General features: G+C 34.2%; 1 protein-coding gene across 1 annotated transcript in view; it reads left to right on the top strand.

Annotated features, from left to right (window-relative positions):
• HCN1 (hyperpolarization activated cyclic nucleotide gated potassium channel 1) overlaps positions 1-22294 on the top strand; it is a gene marked incomplete at its 5' end in the record, with an annotated part of 444560 nt that overhangs the window by 41214 nt on the left and 381052 nt on the right. The window contains one exon of the mRNA XM_011959469.1: positions 10393-10816. Within this exon, the coding sequence (XP_011814859.1) occupies positions 10393-10816 (424 nt within the window). The remainder of the gene's footprint in view (positions 1-10392; positions 10817-22294) is intronic.

Below are 22294 nucleotides of genomic sequence, written 5' to 3'. Positions count from 1 at the left end.
GACTGTTCTTTATAAAGCCTAACCTAGAACTTGTACTATTTTATAAGACATTACTGATTTGTTCATGTTTTCTTGAGGATTAGGCTGTATCTAGTTCTCTTTGGAGGAATAGTGCCAAGCCCAGGAAGCAGCACATATTTGTTGACAAATTAATATTTGTGCCATGATATATATGCAACCCCAGGAACTCCTTAGCAAATGCTGTCTTTAAATTTCTTTAATACCAGAACTTACTTAAAAGATGACCAATTGATTTTTGGAAACCCAGAGTACCTATGGTGTGTAATTTATGAACATGTCTTAAATTCTCTTTTAGTCCTATTTAACTGCTTCATATTTGGCATATTAGGTGTTCATTTTTTGGGGGGTCCTTCAGGGAAGTATTTGCGTATAGTTTGTGTATGCATTTGTCACAGTACTTAGAACAATACCTGCTGTGTACATATTTTTTGAAATTATTATAATGTAACTATTTGGAGAGAGTATTTGGTACTACATTTGACTCTTGCTTCCCAAGTGTTTTTTGTATTTAGAGCATCTAAACTGACTTTGCTGAATGCACTGGTGAGATATCTTTGTGGGCTAAGGCAGTAATAATTCAGAAATCCCTTTTGAAACAGGTGATCTCCTAACTCCTCTGTTTAGAAGTTGTGTGCTACTATATGGGCATAAGGACAGGGGAGCTATCACTTTGAGCCTCTGGGAATGTAGGCAAACTCTCAGTGGCTTCTATATCAACAGACATAGAGACCAAAGGCCAGACATTGAGCTGTGCCTATAGCATCGTAGCCCATTCCCCTTCTCTTGTGAAAACAGTTACATAAACTACCTGCTCAGATTGGTGACTGATAAGAATAGGTGGTGGAAGTGTTGTCATTGCTTCTCTACTAAGTGTATGATTTTTTAAAAGACTTCTCTTAAATTCTTAAATTATTTATCTGAATATGGTGGAAAGAGTGCAAGTACAGAAATTGGTCTTGGGTTCAAAATCAACTTGCATAATTTTCTGCTTACAAGAATTTAAGAAATATCCTTAATTAGATGGTTTTGGTTTTCCTCTTTTCAAACTTAGACAAGGTTGCATACCTCTTTGGTTCTTCGAGTATCAAACAAGACCATGTCTTTAAAGTGTCTATTAGCTAATAAATATTTTATTTATTAATTGATACTTTAATATTTAATACTTTATTTCCCTAATGCTGGCTCCTTAATATTCAGTAAGATAAATTGTTATATCTAGAAATCAGGATCATTAACACATTCCAAAGCTTCCATACAACATGGACATTTTAAAGACTGAAGGGCACAATTACGTGTTTGATTTTGTACTGTCCATCACACCTGCAAACTGGAAAAATAATCTCAATGATATGTATGGCATTGGCAACTTACGTATTAATAAAGAGGAAAAAGATTCTTTGACATCTGTAGAGTAACAAGAAACACAGGGAGGTGACTTATATTATCAGCAAGAGGAAAAATAAACTGGATGATTTGAAAATATGCAATGTGGTGGGAGGATTACAATAGCAATGAGGGAAGAATCCATCAGAAATTAAAACTCCAAACTTGAATAAACTTTAACTTAGCCATGTAATTAGACAGAAAATAATTCAATCACTATTTTCTTGTCATAATTTCACAGTGGCTGGATGAAAGTATGTGAGTAAATATAAAGCTGTCTGTAACTCACTGTCATTCAGTTGACTGTGTGACTGTTGAATGAAGACATTCAAAATAAAATGTCTTCAATATGTATGTCATGGGACTGTCTTATCAGTAAGATAACCAACTGTCAATATTATTTTTGTCCTTCTTTAGAAACAGCTAAAACATAGACCTCAGTTTACTGAATTGTATACAAGAGTGAATGGTACTAGAATACATTTTTGTTGAGAATGACATGACCACTGACAGTACTTTTGCTTTCCTTAGAGGAATAAATTGTTAAGACTTAGAAGCAGGAAATGAAATTTAAAAACCACTCAATTGTTCATCAAATGAAAATACTTAGAAGTTAAGGAGTAGTTTTAGATTAAACTTCTTGAAGAGGTCTAAATTTAAACACCGGGAGCTATTTTATACATTATTTCTAAATAATTTAAATTAAGGATTTTTTAAATGGAAAATCTACATGACATTATAAAGACAGAATGCTGCAGGATAGATGTTCTTAATACCCAGGGAGTTCTGTTCCAGTCTGTATCCTTTAATAAAAGATATAGACTTACAGAAATATAATTCATGGGTTATATTTAGGGGGAACAGATGTTTGGATTCTGCAAAGTGAAACTTGTGGCCTTCATTTGAAATGATTTTGAGTGACACAATGTAAGTCCTCTTGAATGATATCTTTGTTCCTGTTGTCTAAAACAAGAAGATTAAAACAGTTTAAAAACATGCATCATAATTCTACCATTTGAGGAGAAAAAAAGGCTTGTACCTGATTAATTTTGAAATCATCCAGAAGAACAAATGATCATATTTATTTTTAACTGGAATTGTGTAATGCTATAATAAACCCACATTAACACAGATACTAATTTGGAATTTGATCATTGGGAAATCAGCAGTATGTATACCATTTGCTAGGCAATTTAAAGATGATTGGCATTTAATTTGGCTAGAAATAAGGGCTAAAGCAGTATTTTGGGAGACTGTTTATTAAGCAGTCTTTATCAAATTATTGTTGACATCATATTATGGCAGAGTATTCACTGTTCAGTAGTAGATGTGCTCAGATGCTGAAAATCATGTAGAGAAATTAGGATAGGCATTTGGGACAAGAGGAGATCAACTCCAACTGGGATGGAGATCAGGTGAAAGGGAGTTCTGTGAAGGAACTGGAATTTATTCGACTGTTGAAGTAATATCAGGCAATGTAGTGGTTGAGGTTGGGTTTAGGAAAAGGAAATCCCAGTTGTCATTTTGGGGTGGGGGATGGCAAAGATGACTCTGAAAAAGAGTCTTTTTAATTTAGCTTGGGACTGCGTATGTGAAAAAATTCAAGACACCGAATTGGGACATGCTTAAGAGGATTTTAATGGTTACATTTCATTTTGTAAGCAATAGGAAATTCTAGTGGATATAAATAGGAGGCAATTTACTAGGGCAGATAGAAACAGGAAAATTACAAAACATAATGATATAAGAACTTCATCCAGGATGATGACAATGGAACAAAATGAAAAGCTGAATTTGAAAACTTGTATTAGGGGAGATATAGAGCTGGGCAGGTAATCGAATGCCAGAGCTGGGCAGAGAGAGGAGTCAGGAACAATTCTGAAGTTTTATGCATAGTGGATGGATAAAAGAAAAAAGGCTATACTATAATGAACAGAAATAAAAATATCAGGTGAATTATTTTGAGACTAGAAGATTAATTAGTCTAGATTTAAGTCTAGTGAGATGACTGTTCTATCGGGAAATTTGGAAGCCACTAACTATACAATGCCTAACTTCATCATAGAGGTTAAAGCCAGCAATAGATTTGAGAACCATTTATATTAACATATTAGTCAAACCTGTGCAAGTTGGTGAGCATGAAGGAGAGAGTGAATAGAAGGAAGAAGTTAGGTGGAATTGAGTCATGTAGAATGCCTGCATTGTTAATGTGTAGGAGTCAGGTAAGAATTGAGAAAAATGAGTTTATGCTAATACAGAAATATAAGTGAGGAATTATTATAATGTAGAATCATAGAAATCAAAGATTTGAGAGAGTTTCAAGTAGGAGACGTGAGCAGCTATAGTTGTAAAATTCCACAAAGAAGAGTATGTGAAGCAATATAAGATTTTTAATATTGACAAAAGGTTAACACACAATAAAAAATACAGTCTCAGGAGAAGGGGGAAATAGACAAAACATGTTTACTTTTGCTTGGATTGGTACACAACTTAATACTTTCATAGGTTTAAATTTCTATTTCATTAGCTTAATTTGATAAACCATTTTCATGAGTAACTAAAACAATGCATCACCCACACATCTCATGTTCTGATTGGATAAATTGCTGGTTTATTGGAAGGCATCTAAATGCCCTTAAATATAGTCTAACTTTTTTTTATTCATAACTTAGGCTAAACTTTCCCTCAAATAGGATCATTTTGCAAGGGTTTACTATGTTAAGAAAGTTAGCATATTTCCACTCCAAATTGCCTATGTTTGAGTTGTCTGTATTTTTAAAATATATTTCCTTCCCTCCCTCCATGGATAATAAATCTGTCGTTGTGAGACGTCAAGGCATTAGACCAAATAGCAGACCTGGCCAATGAAACTTTTTTGCAAAGTTTCTAAATATCTATCTTTTACAAAATATCTATCCCAGTGTGAATCTTAGTATTAAGAGGACTGGGAAGAGGACCTAGCATTTAAGAGAAGGTACTTTATGCTAGTTTTCAAAACATGTGTACCCAATCATCAGGCTATTAGATTTTAAACATTGAATCAGTTTTAAATAAAATTTGGGACGTGATTTTGAGGACTATTGTTGTTATAAAAATTAAATCCAGCTGGGTATTTATTTGCTTATTTATTTATGCAGATTGATAAATAAGTTGTTACAAACATGTGCTCAATTCATGTTTCATATTTATAAAATAATTGACATCAAGAGGCCATTCTTCTAAATACAATGGTCCAAACTGTTTTACTGCAGCTAATGATGTTTATTAATCTCCCAGAGTACCACTAATTTTCAAACCCATGACAGTTCACAGAAACAGCACACTATGGCTGTGTATCAGCCAAAGAAGTGCTATATTTCATGAGAAGCTATCAAAAGTGTTTATCTTTTGGGAATTCTATTTCTTTCTTTTAGAAGTGAATCTAAAGTGTGAGTTGATGGGACAGGTTTATGACATCATTTGACTTCGACTGTAGATAAATAGGAGCGTCTGTAAATCTAGTACCATGACAGGAAGTTAACTGGAAATCTTTTTATTCGATTCTGCTTACTGACAAATATTTATTTCTTCACAGAGAGGGGAGAAAAGCATTTTTCATTCAATATTTAGAGAGAATATTGTAAATACAAGCACCTTTAGTAGTAGTAAAGTATGGCAATTATTTAAATCTCATTAAAACTTTAGGTTAGAAATGTCTGACATCAGGCTGTTTCAAGTAGAGCAGGTAATGTAAGCAACTGGGGCTGGGGAACCTTAAGAAGAGTTGGAAGTTCTTGTTAGGAAAAAGGAGGAGTTCTCCTTACCACAAGCCTTAGAGGGTTGCATGTGAGTAGAGAAAAAAATGTATGACTGAATTTGAAATTCTTCTTGATTTAATATCATGGACTAATCTTTACAATGCCACTTTCTTTCTTCTAAAAATCTGTAGAGAGTGTATCACTCTACATAAAAAATAAGTGGCCTATGAAAATTATTTTATTAGTAATTAATATTATACTTATTAGTGATAATATATTATTTTATTTAGCCTATTTTGTATATTTCCAGTAAAAAAGGTAAAATAGTTACCTAGATTATGACTTTGCTGTACTTATCATTAGTTTTCCAGTGAGTGTCCTCTCTGCTTTGCTGGTATTTCAGAGAAAGGAAGTTTCTACATAACAGTTTCTTTCTCCACCCCCTTCAGTTGATGGGGATTTATTATAAGGAAGGAGAAATAAGTGAAGAGTCCTATAATTGTTAATGTCAGGCTTTGCGGAGAACTGTCACTTTATTCAGGATACCACAGAGATTCCAGTGTAAGATAGAATTCTGAAGCTATCATTTTTGGGTCGTGGCTTCTCTTCATACAGGTTCTATATGCTACACTTTGCATACACTATTGCATGTAGTCCTCACACAGAGTAACTCTAAGGGCAGTAGAAAAAATGGAAGTTTATGGTAGCTAAATATCTTGCTCCAAATCATCCAGTTCGTGAAGCTAGGATTTTAACTCTGGTCTGCCCTCAAAGTCCAACCAAGTTCTTTTACAAATATCTGGGACAGGATGAACAGAAGTAGACAGATTATATGATATGTAAAATTGTCTCAAATACACAACTCTTTTTCTTTCGATATCTAACCTAAGAGCATATTTGTAACCTTTTTGTTTCCTATTTTATTTATTTTAATGTATTCTGTTGTAAAAATGAAAACCTTCAATAAGTAAAATCCAGATCTATATGCAGAACAAATTAAGAAATCATTGTTTACTTTGTTAATGGCTCTTTGGCTTATTATAAAAGGTTTTCTTTAAATATCCCCCATTAAAGTGTATGGTTTCATTAAAAATCCAATTAATAAATATTCTTGATTTGCTGTCTTAGATGTTATCTGTCTTATAGCAGAAAATAAATAGAAGAGAATAAATAATTTTGAATTTTAAATAACTTAAATCAGTAATGATGGAAGAAACACATACAATTAAAAAATAAATTAGGAAGCATGTTGAGAATATATGCCCCTCTGGAGGTTGTAAAAAAAAAAAACAAAAATAAAACTAACAAATGAGGGGAAGGAAGGATGAATAAGAAAAGCACATGTGATTTTTAGGGCAGTGAAACTACTCATATATATACATGTCACTATGTATTTGCCCAAACCATAGAATGTACACCAATAGTGAATCCTAACGTAAACTGTGGGCTCTGGGTGATAACGAGGTATCAGTGTAGGTTCATCATTTGGAACAATTTTTTTTTTATGGTGAGGGATGTTGATAATGGGGAGGGACTATACATGTCTAGGGGCAGGGGCTATATGAGAAATCTCTGTACACTCAGCTCAAGTTTTCCATGAACCTAAAACTATTCTGAAAATAAAGTCTACTAAAACAAAAATAATAATAATAATTAAAAAAAAAAACAAATATCTAAGAAACTCATTGCCAGAATGGGATTTGAGGGAGAAGTAGAATGCTTTTAGGTAGAAAGATAGCTGGGATGGAAGTAATCATATCTCTTGTATGTGTACCCAGGTGGGCATGAGGGCAAAGCATGAGCAAGTGCCCTCTTGCCTGAGATATGGGATGTTTGTCCTCAATTGTTAAAAGAGGGGGCTGGAAAGGCAGGAGGGGGCAATATCACAGAGTGCCTTGACAAACAGACTAAGTTGTTTTCATTTAATTGAGAGAGTCATTGCTGGTTGTTGACCTAGCAAATTGATTGTTAGGTAAGTTGCTTCGGGAGTGGTGAGACTTGATTAGAAAGAATAGACGGGAGACTCATGAGGAATTTTAAGTGAAAGGTGGCTCTGCCCAGACGTGAGAAATAATGAGAATGGAAGGAGGGGATAGGAAAGATGATATGGTAATAAAATGTGCAATACATAGAAACTGAGAGTTAAGGAAAAGAAGGAGCTTAGGTATCTAAGACAAATTTTGAGAGTAAAGAGCTAGAAAGAAAGACTCATGGGCAATTAGATAAGAGATTTTCATAAGGTCAATTTTTAAGAACCCATTTTTTTTTTAAAGAAGGTGTATTGCACCTCTAGAATAGGTGATGATTGTTTTTTTTTATTTTTTTTTTTTTGTTACCTAAGGAATGAATCCATGCTAACTGCTAACTAAAGACAATATTATGTAAGCATATAAAAGCACCTGTGGTTTTGTCTGCAAAATAGAGTCAATGTTACTTTAAAAGGATATTATAGGGTTTAACCTACTGGTATTGAGGTATCTAATGGCTTCAGACTATATTAAGTATTGCTAGCAAAAAGCTATAGTGTGGTAAGCATTATTACTGTAATGAAGAATGAATGGTGCTTTCTTTTCATCTCTATTGCTCTGAAGGATGAGATATTAGTTTTCCTTCAAAAAAAAAGGCTTCTATCTTAATCACAGAAATGCAAAGATGTCTGTAGAAATGAGTATTTTTCATTAGATTGTTGGGTGCTTCCCACAAAATTGAATTTTTTATGGTAAGTGAGGAAGGGTAAATGGGTACTGACTAGGTCACTGGCGTTGTTTGCCACAATTATATGCTAGGCTCTGGGATTAGCATATATCATTTCATTTAATCTGTAAAACCCTGTATATTTGGTTCTACCATAATCTTCATTGAACAGATTAGAAAATGTAAAATAAAAGAATTTAATTGACTTGTCTCTAAATAAAATAGCTGGTAAGACTTTCTGAATGACGACAGCTGCACTGGGAATCATAAAGTGCAAATGGATGAATACAACATACATTTAGGTGTGAGAACTAAACAGCCTTGGTGGTTGATTGGATATGGGTTTGAGTAGATTTAGGGCCAGGAGTTATTTAGGATGGCTCCATGGTTTCTGGCTTGCAAATCACATATATAGTTGTTCCATTCCCTGAGATAGGGTATATATGAGGAATATATGTGTGAGAGGAGATTATGAGTTTGAGCTTAGGCATGCTGTTTGAGATGAATGTGAGATATGCCAGGAAAGAGATTTAACAGGCTGCTGATTATGAGGATTAGGAGGCTTAGAAGATAGGAATGGACTGACGGTAAAGCTTTTGGGGTCATCAGTTACAAATTAATTATTAAAGGCATGGATGGGTGTATAATATTTCTTAAGGGCAATGTGTAGAATAGAAGATAAAAGGGCTATGTGTGACACCCAGGGGAACAACGGCCTTGAAGGGGAGGGCAGAGAGAGAAACTTACAGAAGGGAGTTGATAGGAGTGCCCAGAAGTGAAAAATCCTCAGGATACACACAGTTTCATTTTAGAGTTTAGTGATGCCATTTCTTTGTGAAATAGCTGTTACAAGATTGCTCCTCCTCTGCATCTCTCCTCTGTCCTTATTGTGTTGAATGGTACATTTTGCATTTCCATTGTGAGAAGAAGATACAAAACCATTTCGTTTAAACTGCCAGTGCATGTTGTATGACTGACATGGGTATTTGTATACTTGTTTCAAAAATTATAGGCAAGTTTTGGCAGAAATACTGGTGAAATCTTCAAAATGACAAACACTTATCCTTTACAACATCCTGAGGCTGGAGACAGGGGAGATAGGGCCTATTATAGTTTTTTCTTCAACTACAACTTTTATTTCAGGAGTCATTCATAATTATAGATGATAGTAACTTTGAAAGGTTTATACACATGTATACCTCACCAAAATGTAACTCAAATAGTCTAAGTAGGAATATTCATGTAAAACAAAAGTATCTTGGTGAACAGACATTTTTTATCATGGAAGTTTATATTGTTTACACAAAACTGCTCAAATAACATACCTATGACTAGGAAAAAGTAACTCATGTTTCTGGAGACATTTAATGATTATACAGTTGTGTTAGGTTTTTTTTTTTCATTTTTACAAGTATACACTGTAACAACTATAAATATTTGATTAATAGGAGTGTCAACAGACTGAAAGAACTCTTATAAAAATAACACTATAGTTATGCCAAATGAATTTAGTTGAGCTATGTAAACCAGGAATGAAGTTCCTGGCTTTCTCTCAATTTTAATATTCTTATCTCAAAAGAATATTTCAAAAGGTACCTAGTAGTCATAGGCATGTTCAGAATTAAATTAGAAATGTTAAAGATTTTTTTTAGCTGGGCATGGTGGCATGCCTGTAATGCCAGCTACTCGGGAGGCTGAAGCGGGAGAAGGAGAATCACTTGAACTCGAGAGGCGGAGGTTTGAGTGAGCTGAGATCGTGCCATTGCACTCCAGCCGGGGCAATAGGAGTGAAACTGTGTCTCAAAAACAAACAAATAAAAAAAGAATTTTTTTGGAAAAGTAGTGACAATATATTTAAAGTAATTTTTCAATAAAGTAGTAATAAAAACGCAAATTTTATGTAGATTCTAGTTTCAAATATGGAGTAGAACCTGTTCGGTTCTTAGCATCAGACCAAAATTAGTTTTCTTATTTCAAGCAAAAGAAGAATAAAGCATAAAATATTTGGAGTACTGCAAAACTCCAGGGTATTCTAGATTCCATGGCAAACCTAATCTGTATTCCTTGAGATAAATTTGCAGTATTAAAATTGTTAGAGTATCCTATTTATTTGTTTTTTTTTTTTCTAATCTATGATTGGTAAATTGACCATCTAAAATAATTCAAAACATCTTCAAAGAGCCTTCCCAAAGGCTTTCTTACATATCTTCTAATCTTATACTTCTTTCTAGTTTCTGTCTATATTTTGTATTAATTATAAGGCAGGTTGCTTTTTTGCCTTTTTACTAAATAAATATGTCCTCGATTTTATTTGTATAATGCTTGCTATCACATAATTTTTAGAATTTCATAATCATAATGTCTTGATTTAAGAATATATTAATTTTACTTAGATTTAAACATATAGCCATTTAAGGAATTACTTTGTTTAAAAAAATAAAACCATTTCTTTGTTCTTTTACTTGTTGATCTCACTGTATGTCAGCAATAATTTTTCATGGGGGGATAGGCTCGTTATTTTCTACATCTTAAAATCTGATTTTTTTATTTGTTGTAGGTTTTATTGGGATTTAATAATGCTTATAATGATGGTTGGAAATCTAGTCATCATACCAGTTGGAATCACATTCTTTACAGAGCAAACAACAACACCATGGATTATTTTCAATGTGGCATCAGATACAGTTTTCCTACTGGACCTGATCATGAATTTTAGGACTGGAACTGTCAACGAAGACAGTTCTGAAATCATCCTGGACCCCAAAGTGATCAAGATGAATTATTTAAAAAGCTGGTTTGTGGTTGACTTCATCTCATCCATCCCAGTGGATTATATCTTTCTTATTGTAGAAAAAGGAATGGATTCAGAAGTTTACAAGACAGCCAGGGCACTTCGCATTGTGAGGTTTACAAAAATTCTCAGTCTCTTGCGTTTATTACGACTTTCAAGGTTAATTAGATACATACATCAATGGGAAGAGGTAAGATGCATCTTTTTCTTTTTTAAAATCTATATCAGGAAATTGTTAATTATGGCTGTTTTACAATGAACAACTGTGCTATGCGTAATGAGTTTTATGAAATTCAAGTAGAAAAATGTATTTGACTCCTCTTTTCCATGCATAAGTGATATATTGTATTCCTAAAATACATGATCAAATAATGGATTTGAATGAACTGAAAAAAATAGCGATCATTTTATGCCAATTTATTATATTTTAAAATAAATACACTTTAATCAACAATTATTATCCTGATCAATACAACCCCTCTCCCACCTTGGTTTTTTTAAAACCTAATATAAATACATCAAGTACCGTCTTTTTTTGTTTTTTTGAAACGGAGTCTCGCTCTGTAGCCCAGGCTGGAGTGCAGTGGCGCGATCTCGGCTCATTGCAAGCCCCGCCGCCGCCCGGGTTCACACCATTCTCCTGCCTCAGCCTCCTACAGGCGCCCGCCACCACACCCGGCCAATTTTTTTTTGTATTTTTAGTAGAGACGGGGTTTCACTGTGTTTGCCAGGATGGTCTCGATCTCCTGACCTCGTGTTCCGCCCGCCTCGGCCTCCCAAAGTGCTGGGATTACAGGCGTGAGCCACCGCGCCCGGCCTGGTATCGTCTTTGATAAAGATGTGTAGGGTCTGATTGCTAATCTGGCATATCATTAGCTCTATGAGATAGTGTGGTTTTTGTCTCCTCTAATATTGAAGTTTCATTGAATTCATGCTTGGGTAAAAGAGATTGTTTCTTTATTTCCAAGTTGTATATATAATGGCTTTGATTTTAGCGTATTAATTTTGCTCATTGTTATGCCTTGCCTATAGTAACTTATTATAATTTCTCCCTATTAGTTCATTCATAATACTAAAAAAGAACATATTCAAGAGGGACATTAGTACATAGAAAACACAAAGAGTATAGTGAATAAATGGTGTGAATCTGACCAATCATGGCCCATATTTTGCTGAATAGGGCATATGTTGTTGTTAGATAGTGAGTGAGACCTGAGAGGACTCAGCCAACTGGAGTTACCAAAGATCTGACTTAAACTATCATCAAGAAAAGGAGTTTATATCCCTGTCTTCAAAGTATGCATATTAACCATTTTGACTTCCTTTTCTTCCTAAGTCTTTTTCTATTAATTATAACCTGAATTTTATTGTCTTCATAAACGTAAGAGTCCGAAAGACTTGTAAAATACCTAAACCAACACTAATGAGAGTCATATGAAGTCATATACTGGCTATAGATTATTGCTTCGTCCCTTACAGAAATACTTTTTAGCATTTCCAAGATAAATTATGCTTTTAAATATGTCATAAAATGGAAGTTCTGTTTGATTTCTGTGAGGCGGTAGCAGTGTTTTTGTATGTGCTTGATAGTTACATTTTGGTTCACAGGATTTCAGGAAATGACATGCAATAATAAAACACTGCATAACACACTGATAAAAAGGCATAAAAATGGATCATTCTTAAAATATAGATATAGGATATATTTAAAATCAAATGAAGCACATTTGAGAAATCAGATTCATCTTGTAATTTTTCTCTACATAGCACATTCCATCTAAAATGGAAGAAATGTTCAGTTCTCAAAGCTTTTTTATGCTAATTTGAGATTAATACCAAACCAAGATGATTCTTGCTAATAATTGCAATATCTATTGAAGGCTTATTACATGTCAACTAGTATGTTTGATTCTTTACATATATTAGCTCACTGAATCTTCCTAACAACACAATGATGTAAATATAATTATTGTCATCATTTTACAGATGAGAACAATTAAATACAATAAGGTAACTTGTCCAGATTCATAGAACTAGTAAGAAGTGGAGCTGGGATTCCAAACTTGGCAATCAGACTTATGAGCCAGTGCTCTTAACTGCAAAACTATATAGGTTCTTACTATGACATATACTGCTTTAGTTATAAATATCTTAATATTCTACCATTTTATAGACTGGCTAAGAAATTATAGGGAACTTTTCTAAAGTAAGACTGTGGGCCATGCAATGCAACAGAGTTGATTGAATAGTACCTCTTGAAACAAGGCCACAGAAAAATATTTTAACAAATATCCTGTGAGAGGAAAGTCACTGATATAAATATCCAGTCAATTAAAAATACAGTAGCAATGTGACTATTTTTAATATCTTGTGGTTTTAGCCCAGTTACTAGAGAATGGCAGCAGGATGAACAGATGGCATCCTATCACATAAAATGGCAGGTCATGTGGTCATGGAAGAGTATACTCCTTAACACCAGTGTCCTTTGGCTTCTGGCAGTAATCACAGGCACCTAGATCTGTGTAACATGATGTGTTTTAAAGATGTCGTGATAAAATTTAGGAACACCAGCTCACTGCTATCATTATTGTAAAATGCAATTTAGCATGCACTTACAGACATTTGGTAACCAAGCACATTCAGGCTAGAGGTGTGAGTTGGCAACATGTTTCTTATAAATAAATGAGCTTGGTAATAAATGAACCATAAGTCCATTTAGGTGAAGAATGTTTTCTTGATTATATGATACCCCATACAATATTATCTTGGGTGTTTAATGCCGGTTAGTAATCCTGTTCAACAGGGAAGAAACAGAGTCATAATCCAGAATGTAATACAAATTCATCTTTCCATCACTTACATGTTTCTAACCATAATCACCAAGAAATTTGAATGATTCCAAAACTGGAAATCTCTCTACCTGATTTTTGTAAATGCCACCAGGATGTGTTTACAAGTAGACATACAACAAATAAATCAGAAAAAGTAGCTCTGTGAGCTCTTGCAATAAGAATGCAGAGGAAGATGTGAGTCACCCACATGTCTTTGGTTCTGAGTGTTTTAGTACCAAGCTGGCTAATGCTAAATTCAGCAAATTTGGGGAAGTAATGTGTGAAGTCTGGAAGCTGCCACTGTTCTAAATGAATCATTCCTGAGGAAAGCTGCTGCCTTCTATAGGAAGCTGCTTCCATCTTCAACGATACGTTTTTTTTTTTTTTTCTGGATTGAATTAGTTCAGCTGAAAAACAACAAGAAGCCCTGATGCCAAATAAATTAGAAAAATATTATGAATCAGATACAGAAGCTTTAAAATTTTGTGCTTATGTTATTATCAATACTAAAGCTGAATTAGTGGTTAATACAGGAGGAAATAGCTGATTTGAGCAACTAATTTATGAAGCACATGGTGTTAAGAAGTGAGGAGGGAAGTTGTTTTCATGAGTCAGTTACAAGATCAATAGATTTGGGATATGAAAATAGCTTTCTGTGACATTACACTGAAACTTTGTATATATTGCCAGGTGAGGTAAAAATCAGAGACAATTTAGATAAATCAAGCCAGAAATTTCTTTTCATGTAGTAGCTAGAAAACTGAGGTGAATCTTTCCCATTTTTACATTTGGGTTTAAAAAACTATTATTTGAATCAGCATTGTCATTGTTGTTATTATTAAATATAATAAATAAGACAGTGATCCAAGCCAGACTGCTATTTCATAACCTATAACAAGGGGAACAAATTCCGTGTGATCCTCCTAAAAGAGACATACGGTGAGGAAATCCCTGGAAATTAAATGGAATATGTGACAATCACAAGCCACTGAAGAGATAAAGAGTAGATTAAGAGCTTAGTGAATGGGAGATTATTCAGTTTGTGAAGGTGAAGAGTTCCTTTACAGCTGCTGATCTCAGTCATTTTATCAACAGGAGATGACCTTCGAAATTTTTTAGAAGTTTAGGAAATATTAATTGCAAATAGAAATGCTACTCTGTGATGATTATCTCTTTGTAAGACTTAATGTCATAGATAAAGCATAAATTCTTCTTAATTTTAAAAAGTGGGAAATGCATCATTATATAATAACTATGGCTTTGGAATATATAGCTATAAGATTTTACTTTCTATTCATCATTTCCCATCTCCCCAATCTCCCTTGTATAGAACTGGGACATAATACAATTAATTAAATACATTTTGGGACAGGAAAGAAGGCCTATGGTTTTGATCTTACATATCTATAGCAATTTCAGATGAATAATGTGTCTTGAACATTTCAATGCTTGTCTTGAAACCAATATTAGATTTTTATACTGGCTTAGAGATAGTTTTATATACAAATTATGTATACCAACAGAGCAGTGATAAGGAAATTTATTCCATAGGGAGTTAATGCAGATTACAGTTTCTGTCTTTGGTTAATTTTAGCATTCAAATTGGTGTAGAGTAGAAACTAATTCTTACTATAAATTGCCTATCTATAATTATACAATACATATTCTACTTTTATATTTTAAAAAACACATAGGATTCTAAGACTTGCCATAAACAAACAGCAGAATTTTCCCAAACCTGCCCTGTACTAGAACTTAGAGAACCTCCATATTGCTTATCACATCAAATCTGTGTTTCCTTTCTGTGCCTTCAGAGCTCTCCAGCACATTCTTCCCTGGTCTTACCATTGTCACTTCATATTTGCACCCAACTCTTTCCTGTTTGTTTGTGTTCCAGTTTTACAGTGCTGCTTGCAGGAAATGATTCTTTCTGCTTCTATAATTTTATTCCTGCTACATCTCTGATTTGGAAAGCCTTTTTTTTTTTTCTTTTTTTCTATCACTCCTTTAAAAATCAGACTTAAGGCCGGGTGCAGTGGATCACCTGAGGTCAGGAGTTTGAGACCAGCCTGGCCAACATGGTGAAACCCTGTCTCTACTAAAAAAAAATATGTATACACGCACACACACACACACACACACACACACACACACACACACACACACACATATAAAAATTAGCCGGGCATGGTGGTGGGCGCCTGTAATCCCATCTTCTCGGGAGGCTGAGGCAGGAGAACAGCTTGAACCCAGGAGGCGGAGGTTGCAGTGAGCTACGATTGTGCCATTGCAGTCCAGTGTGGGTGACGAGAGCGAAACTCCGTCAAAAAAAAAAAAAAAAGAAAAAAATCAGACTTCAACTCATTTCCAGAAAGTATTCTGCATTGATGCACTCTACTGTGACAGTCAATACCTTTGCAATGAAAATTTCTACTGGCTCTACATGTATTTGTTCATGATAATTTGGTTACTAATGCTTTATTACAAATATTTTCCTTTCCTTCTGCCAGACATAGACATCATAGGGAACAATCAGTGTCAAATTTTGCTCTTGAATCTTTTTGTATATTAGTGCAGGGTTATAAACACAATAAATAATCAGAGCATGCTTATCCACTAAATACTGGCAATCTCCCATGTTCTAAATTCGTTAAGTAATAATAAGAGAGTGTCCGTTCTTCACTCCCAAGCATTTACTGAGTAATCTGTATGTGGAGATGCTTCAACTAAGGATAGAAGACTGATGCCAATATTGTAAGAAAAGCAGATGTGAGCAAATAATCACAGATGGTGTGGGAAGTAGTGGCACAAATAAGGGAGTGAACAACACAATTGCTTTTGCATAAGATGAGGCCTTCAAACATACTGAACTGAATTTTGAATCTAGGGTATAGATTACCAGGCTGAACAAGTGGGCCAGGCAGATGAGTGCATTCCAGAAGATGCGAGATACAAGCAGCCTAGTGCAGTAGATGCAGATTCCCAGACTGAGTTTGGAGATGTAGACCAGAATTTGTGCTAATGATGGGCTTACTCAAAAGGTGCCATTGATGCATTTTAGGCAGGAGATTTACATTTTAGCGTGCTACAGAATGAAGGAGATTGGAGGCCACTGTGGATAGAGCTAACAACACTAGCTAGAAAACAGTTTTATCATTTCCTTGCATTTTTTTATATGTAGTCAGTGTCAAACCCAGTACTTTTTATCTTTACCAAGTACTCTTGCTGTCGAAAAATGTTAGTATCAGTTAATGAAATATGACAAGGCCTTCTATGAAGTCTATTTGCAGTGTTTTATAATTTTAAATATGAATTATATTGGAAGTTTCCATTTTTATGATCGTATGGAATGAATTTTATAACAGAAATTAGTGTATATTTCAACTTTGACATTATTTTCTATGTAATCTAGGGAAAAATCACATAAAGTGACTTATGTGATTTTGATTGCCCACAAACAATCAAACAGTTGTGAAGTTCAAATGAAATGAAGCATATGAAAGTTATCTGAAATATTTAAACGGGTATTTCTGTAATATTTATAAATATAATATTTATGATGACATCTTTCTGAAATTAGCACATCTACTAACACCAACATTATTGCATGTGTATGAATTGCCTGATATGTTCTGCAAGCAAATATTGATTCTGCTAAAGACCACTAGGTGTCCTCTATTGGTTGTTACTTTAAGGTTCTATCTTCTAAAATGCCAAACTGTTTTCTTTGAAATTATTCATTTACACTCTCCTAGAATCATCTGTTTGCTTGGCTAGTTCATTTCTTGAAAAAAAAAGAGATGACTGTGGATATTCACATATGTAAAATGATTTCTAACTATACTTTCTTCTCCAATTAAACAGAGTTTTAAGTTTCTTCTCTAAACAATTATTAGTATTGTGAGATAATTGTTTTCAGTATTATGTACTTTTTAATGTGATAGCTTAACAGATATGCTGAAGTTTTAACATACAGTGTAATGAGTTCTATGTGGAAATGAAATGTTAAGTCAAGGCAACTGCTGTGTCACCCAGGCTAGCGGGTAGTTGGTTCCATCTAGGCTCATGCAACCTCCGCCTCCTAAGTTCAAGTGATTCTCCTGTCTCAGCCTCCTGAGTAGCTGGGATTACAGGTGCAGCCAACATGCCTGGCTAATTTTTGTATTTTTAGTAAAGACAGGGTTTCACCATGTTGGCCAGGCTGGTCTTGAACTCCTGACTTTGGGTGATCCACCCACCTTGGCTTCCCCAAATGCTGGGATTGCAGGCGTGAGCCTCTGCACCCGGCCCGAAGACAACAAAAAGTTTTAACAGGGTGTGCATGATGTATATATACATATGTTAGAGGTTAAGCTTAATTTTATGCATGTTCTTTGGTCAGTGCCCCATGGCAGATCTGTATCATCTCAGTGCTTTTGACATGGAAATCTCTGTTAAATATCAGAATATAAGATCCGATTTGAAATGTTCATGCTTCCCATTTTAAGATTAAAACATTCAGCTTTCTTAATGCCTGATCCTTGTCCCAATCTGTTGTCTTGTTTTGCAAGTTTTTGTATAATTCCATGGCTATATGTTGATAATAATCAGATAGATATCCAAGTTTCTAAATTATATATACCTAGTTGCCTCAGTGTCCACATGACTCAGTGACATCCTACAAAGATGTCTCATGAGCTCCTCAAGCTCAGTAGGTTCATTTTTTCTTTAAATCTTCTCCTTTTCCCTAATTTCCTGTTGCTCAAGTCAGAAATCTAAAAAGTATTCTTCTCCTTCTCTTTTAATTTCTAAGAAATAAGCAAGTCCTACTGATTCTACTACTTCCTGAGTGTAGTTGGAATCCTGTAACTTCTTCACTTGATCCCCTTATCACCATCCTAGTCCAAGCCAACTTGTCTGTCATTTGGATTTCTATTCTCAATTTATAACTGTATTTTAAAATTGACCCTTGCTTGCCTTCTCAGGAACTCAAAAGTGGTAGTTTTGAAGAGTAACTATTACAATATTACCCACCTGCTGAAAATATTTCTGTAATGTTTCATTACTCTCAACATACAATGCAATATTCAAGGCCCTTTGAAATTTGTTTCTGGCCAAACTCTCTCAACCTGAGAAACTTTATTTCATTATTCTTTAACTATGTTGAACCTCTTTAGTTTGCCAAATACTACATTTCAAATCCTTTGTTTCATGTTCATGAAAATATGTGTCCATGTTTTCTAGAACTTCATTCCTTTCAACAGTTTCAGATTATCCATCTCATTTTTTTTTTAAGCATTGCTTCCTTCAGGTAGAATCAACTAATCTTTCAGATACAATTAGTTCCATCTATAATGGATCTGAAATAGCTCCTTGTGCTTCTGCTTTGTAACATTCATCACTTTTGTAATCTCTCTAAATCTGTGCCTTTACAACTATGTATTAGATTCCAAAAGGGCAGGTATCACGACTTTCCTGCATCTTCAGCTCTTAGCATAGTGTTGGGGAAATAATCGGGCTCTAAAATACTTGCTAAATGATTTCAGTTATTCCCTTAAAGGAATTTCAATTCAGTAGGAAAATAAAACATGTAATTAAACAAACCAATAAATAAAACAACAATGCCTTGAATCCAGTATTACAAGCATTTGTGGTGTAAACAACAAAACCAAGAGAAAGATATTATATATGAGTGTGTGCTAAGGAGTAGAAGAGAGGTTCTAGGAAAAGCACACTAAATATGGCCACTTTCATATCTAAGTTTGAAACTATATGCCCTTCCAAGTGGCAAAGTCTGGGAAATATTCCAAGGGAATTTAGAAATCATGGAAAAATTAATCAACTTCGTCATTGACAGTATGGGGATAATGGTGATTTTTTGTTCAATTTCATAGAATCTAAGGTTCAAATGAGATGTTATTGTTGAACATACACTTTGAAACTAAAAAGTTTATAGAAATTTAAGTTATATTATGAATGTTTCTATGAATTTAGAATATAAAAATCTCAAAAAGGGTTTAATTATTATCCCTTTATTGTGCTTATTACCTTGTCAAATATTGAAAGAATTATAAGTACTGTTATGCCTTACTCTTTTTTTAGAGATAGGGTCTTGCTCTTTTGCCCAAGCTAAAGGGCAGTGGTGGCATTATAGCTCACTGCAACCTTGAACTCCTAAGCTCAAGGGATCTTCCCACACAATTGGTATTACAGGTGCATGCCACCACTCTTGGCTAATTAAAAAAAAATTTATTTTGTACAGACAGGGTTTGCTATATTGCCCTGCCTGGTCTGGAACTCCTGGCCTCAAGCTATCCTCCCACCTCAGCCTCCCAAAACACTTAGATTACAAGCATGAGCCAGTGTGCCTGGCCCTTATTATGCATTACTTCTCCCCAAAATATACCAACTGAAGAACTGAAGCAGCAGATGAATCAGGTTAATTTAGGACAAAGGACATTTAGCCTTACATTTATCCAATTTCCAAATAGATGTCTTAGTTTTTCCTTTCATTGTGCATGCAGATACCATATATATTATGGCTACTGCTATTTTAGACTCATTCATGTGCTATTAGAGTGAAAGTTGCTAATACTGGTTTGTGAAAGTTGGAGACACAATTTGTGATGTGCTTCTGGTTTAAACTTGAAGTCTGGTTTAATTGCCAGAGTGTTTTATAATAAGCATGTATTACTTTAATTATCCTAGTAATTATCTCAGTTGAACGAATCACTTTAGTTGGTCTTGTATATAGTGCACCTATCTACAAACAAGAAAGGTGTCGTGATACATGATAGACATTGGAAAAGGGTAGGTACAGTGACATCCAATAATATTTTATTGTTACAAATAACTAAGTGAAATTACTCTCTGATGAAAATGTTAAATATACTTATCTAATGAAAAATTGAAAATAGATGCTTTTTTACTATCAGTTTCTAATAAACCAGTCTTTTACTTTAGTCTGATTCAATGTCAAAGGTGTTCTTACTAATTTAAAATACTTTGGAAAACAAGATTATGCCTGCATTATTTCAAAAGAATGACTGATTTAAATATAGACATGCTTTTTCAAGTATATCATCAGTTGTCACAGAAAGTCAACTTATGAGGCATTATAACTGTATTATGAAAGCCCAAGAGTAAATAAAATTAGAGCCCTTCAATTGCACCAGGTAATGGCTGAGAAAGACCTGCTTTGACTTCTCTTTCTGTCTTGCTGATCTGTGCAATTTAGATTTTGTATCAGATGAGTCTTGTCTTAGTGTGAAAAGGAAATACATTTGGTTGGTTATATAATTCTGGTGGCTATTTTGAGTTAAGTCTGCCATTTAGACCATTTTTTTTAAGACAGCTAAATTCTTTTTCTTATTACATTTTAAAGTGAAAGTAGACATTGAGTAAGGATTCTGGAGACTGTTCTCAGGGCTCCAGATAATGGTAGCTATTTTGATACAGTCCTGTCTAAGTCAGGAGTAGTGGAATCAGAAAGGATTTCCCATTGAGATTGTTTATAGGTGGGAATATTTACAATAATCTATTATTTCAATTTGCTCTTTTTTGTGTGTGTGTGGAGATGTGAGTTGAGAACAGGGGGAATTCAGAATTCTGAAATGAGAGTCAGGAGTATCTTGTGCAAGTCATTTTCAGACATTTTTCTCATATTTAAAAAATGTGAATGATAATCAAATGGAAAATTCATATGAAAGTGCTTTGTGAACTCTGAAATTGAAAGTTTAAAGAGCATATTTACATAAGATAGAATTTGCTTGTCAAGTTAATTCACTGATTCTTTCACAGAATCTACGAAATAATGAAATTTTTTCCTTCCTCAATATTCTGCATCATAGCTGAGATTAAAACAGTAGAATCTGGATTGTGGTAAAATGTGCTTTTAAATTTAGAATCCAAGAACTATAACTACCTAACAGTACCTAGCAGTAATGCTTGGGAGATCAACTAGCTTTGTGAGTGTGACAGTTTCTTAGTGTGGGAAGTGGTTCTCCATTGTGTGAAAATATTCATTTTGGATGATACTAAGGAGAAGGATAAATGTCCAGAACAACTCCTTTCAGTTAACTGGCAATGAATCACAAACATTCAAATTCATAGGTTTTAACAATACTGTACAATTAAAACATATTTTCTCATTTTTATCTAGACCGAAATTTAGAGAAATGTAGCTGTAGATAATCTTTAATCTAGTAAAGGTCACTTATTTTTCTTCTCCTGACACATATTTGTTGTAGAAGCAAGACAACTTTGTAATAGCAGTAATTACCAGGGAGTACCAGTAATTACCAATGTGTTGGGAAAGAGTTGTGGAAGAACTTCTAGATTTGTAATATTTTAGGTTCACATAAACACTGACTTTAGAATAATATTAGATGATGTATAGATTGCAAGGTAGTATATGCATTCACTCTCTTGACTGCTAGGTTATGATTAATGAATTCTGGAAATTCTAAGTGACCAGTTTTCTGCTCTCAAACATTTCTTGGGAATTGTGATATTAATAACTAAAATTTCACTATTGGAAATGATTAATTTATGTTTCAAGATCTTTATCATCTTTAAGAGTATCCTAGAAAATGTCAAATATACTTCAAGCTATCACTAGATAACATGTTAGCAGGCTATCGGTTGACAGGTAGCTGAAAGTAGTTCTTTATACAGAAAGGATAGGTACATGAATATGAGCATCACAGCCTGAGGAAGAGAATGTGCATTTATATGAGCGGAAGGTTCAACCAGAATGTGATGAGTTTGGAATGACTGGCAGAGGAGAAAGGAGGCACCAGTAAGCAATAAAAATTTTAAAAAAATTGGGGGGGCGGAGCAAGATGGCCGAATAGGAA

Source organism: Colobus angolensis, unplaced genomic scaffold, assembly GCF_000951035.1.
Source record: "Colobus angolensis palliatus isolate OR3802 unplaced genomic scaffold, Cang.pa_1.0 Scaffold497, whole genome shotgun sequence".
In the NCBI taxonomy this organism is placed as follows: domain Eukaryota; kingdom Metazoa; phylum Chordata; class Mammalia; order Primates; family Cercopithecidae; genus Colobus; species Colobus angolensis.
The sequence above is the reverse complement of the archived record's forward strand: the minus strand, read 5'-3'. Positions and strand labels throughout refer to the sequence as shown.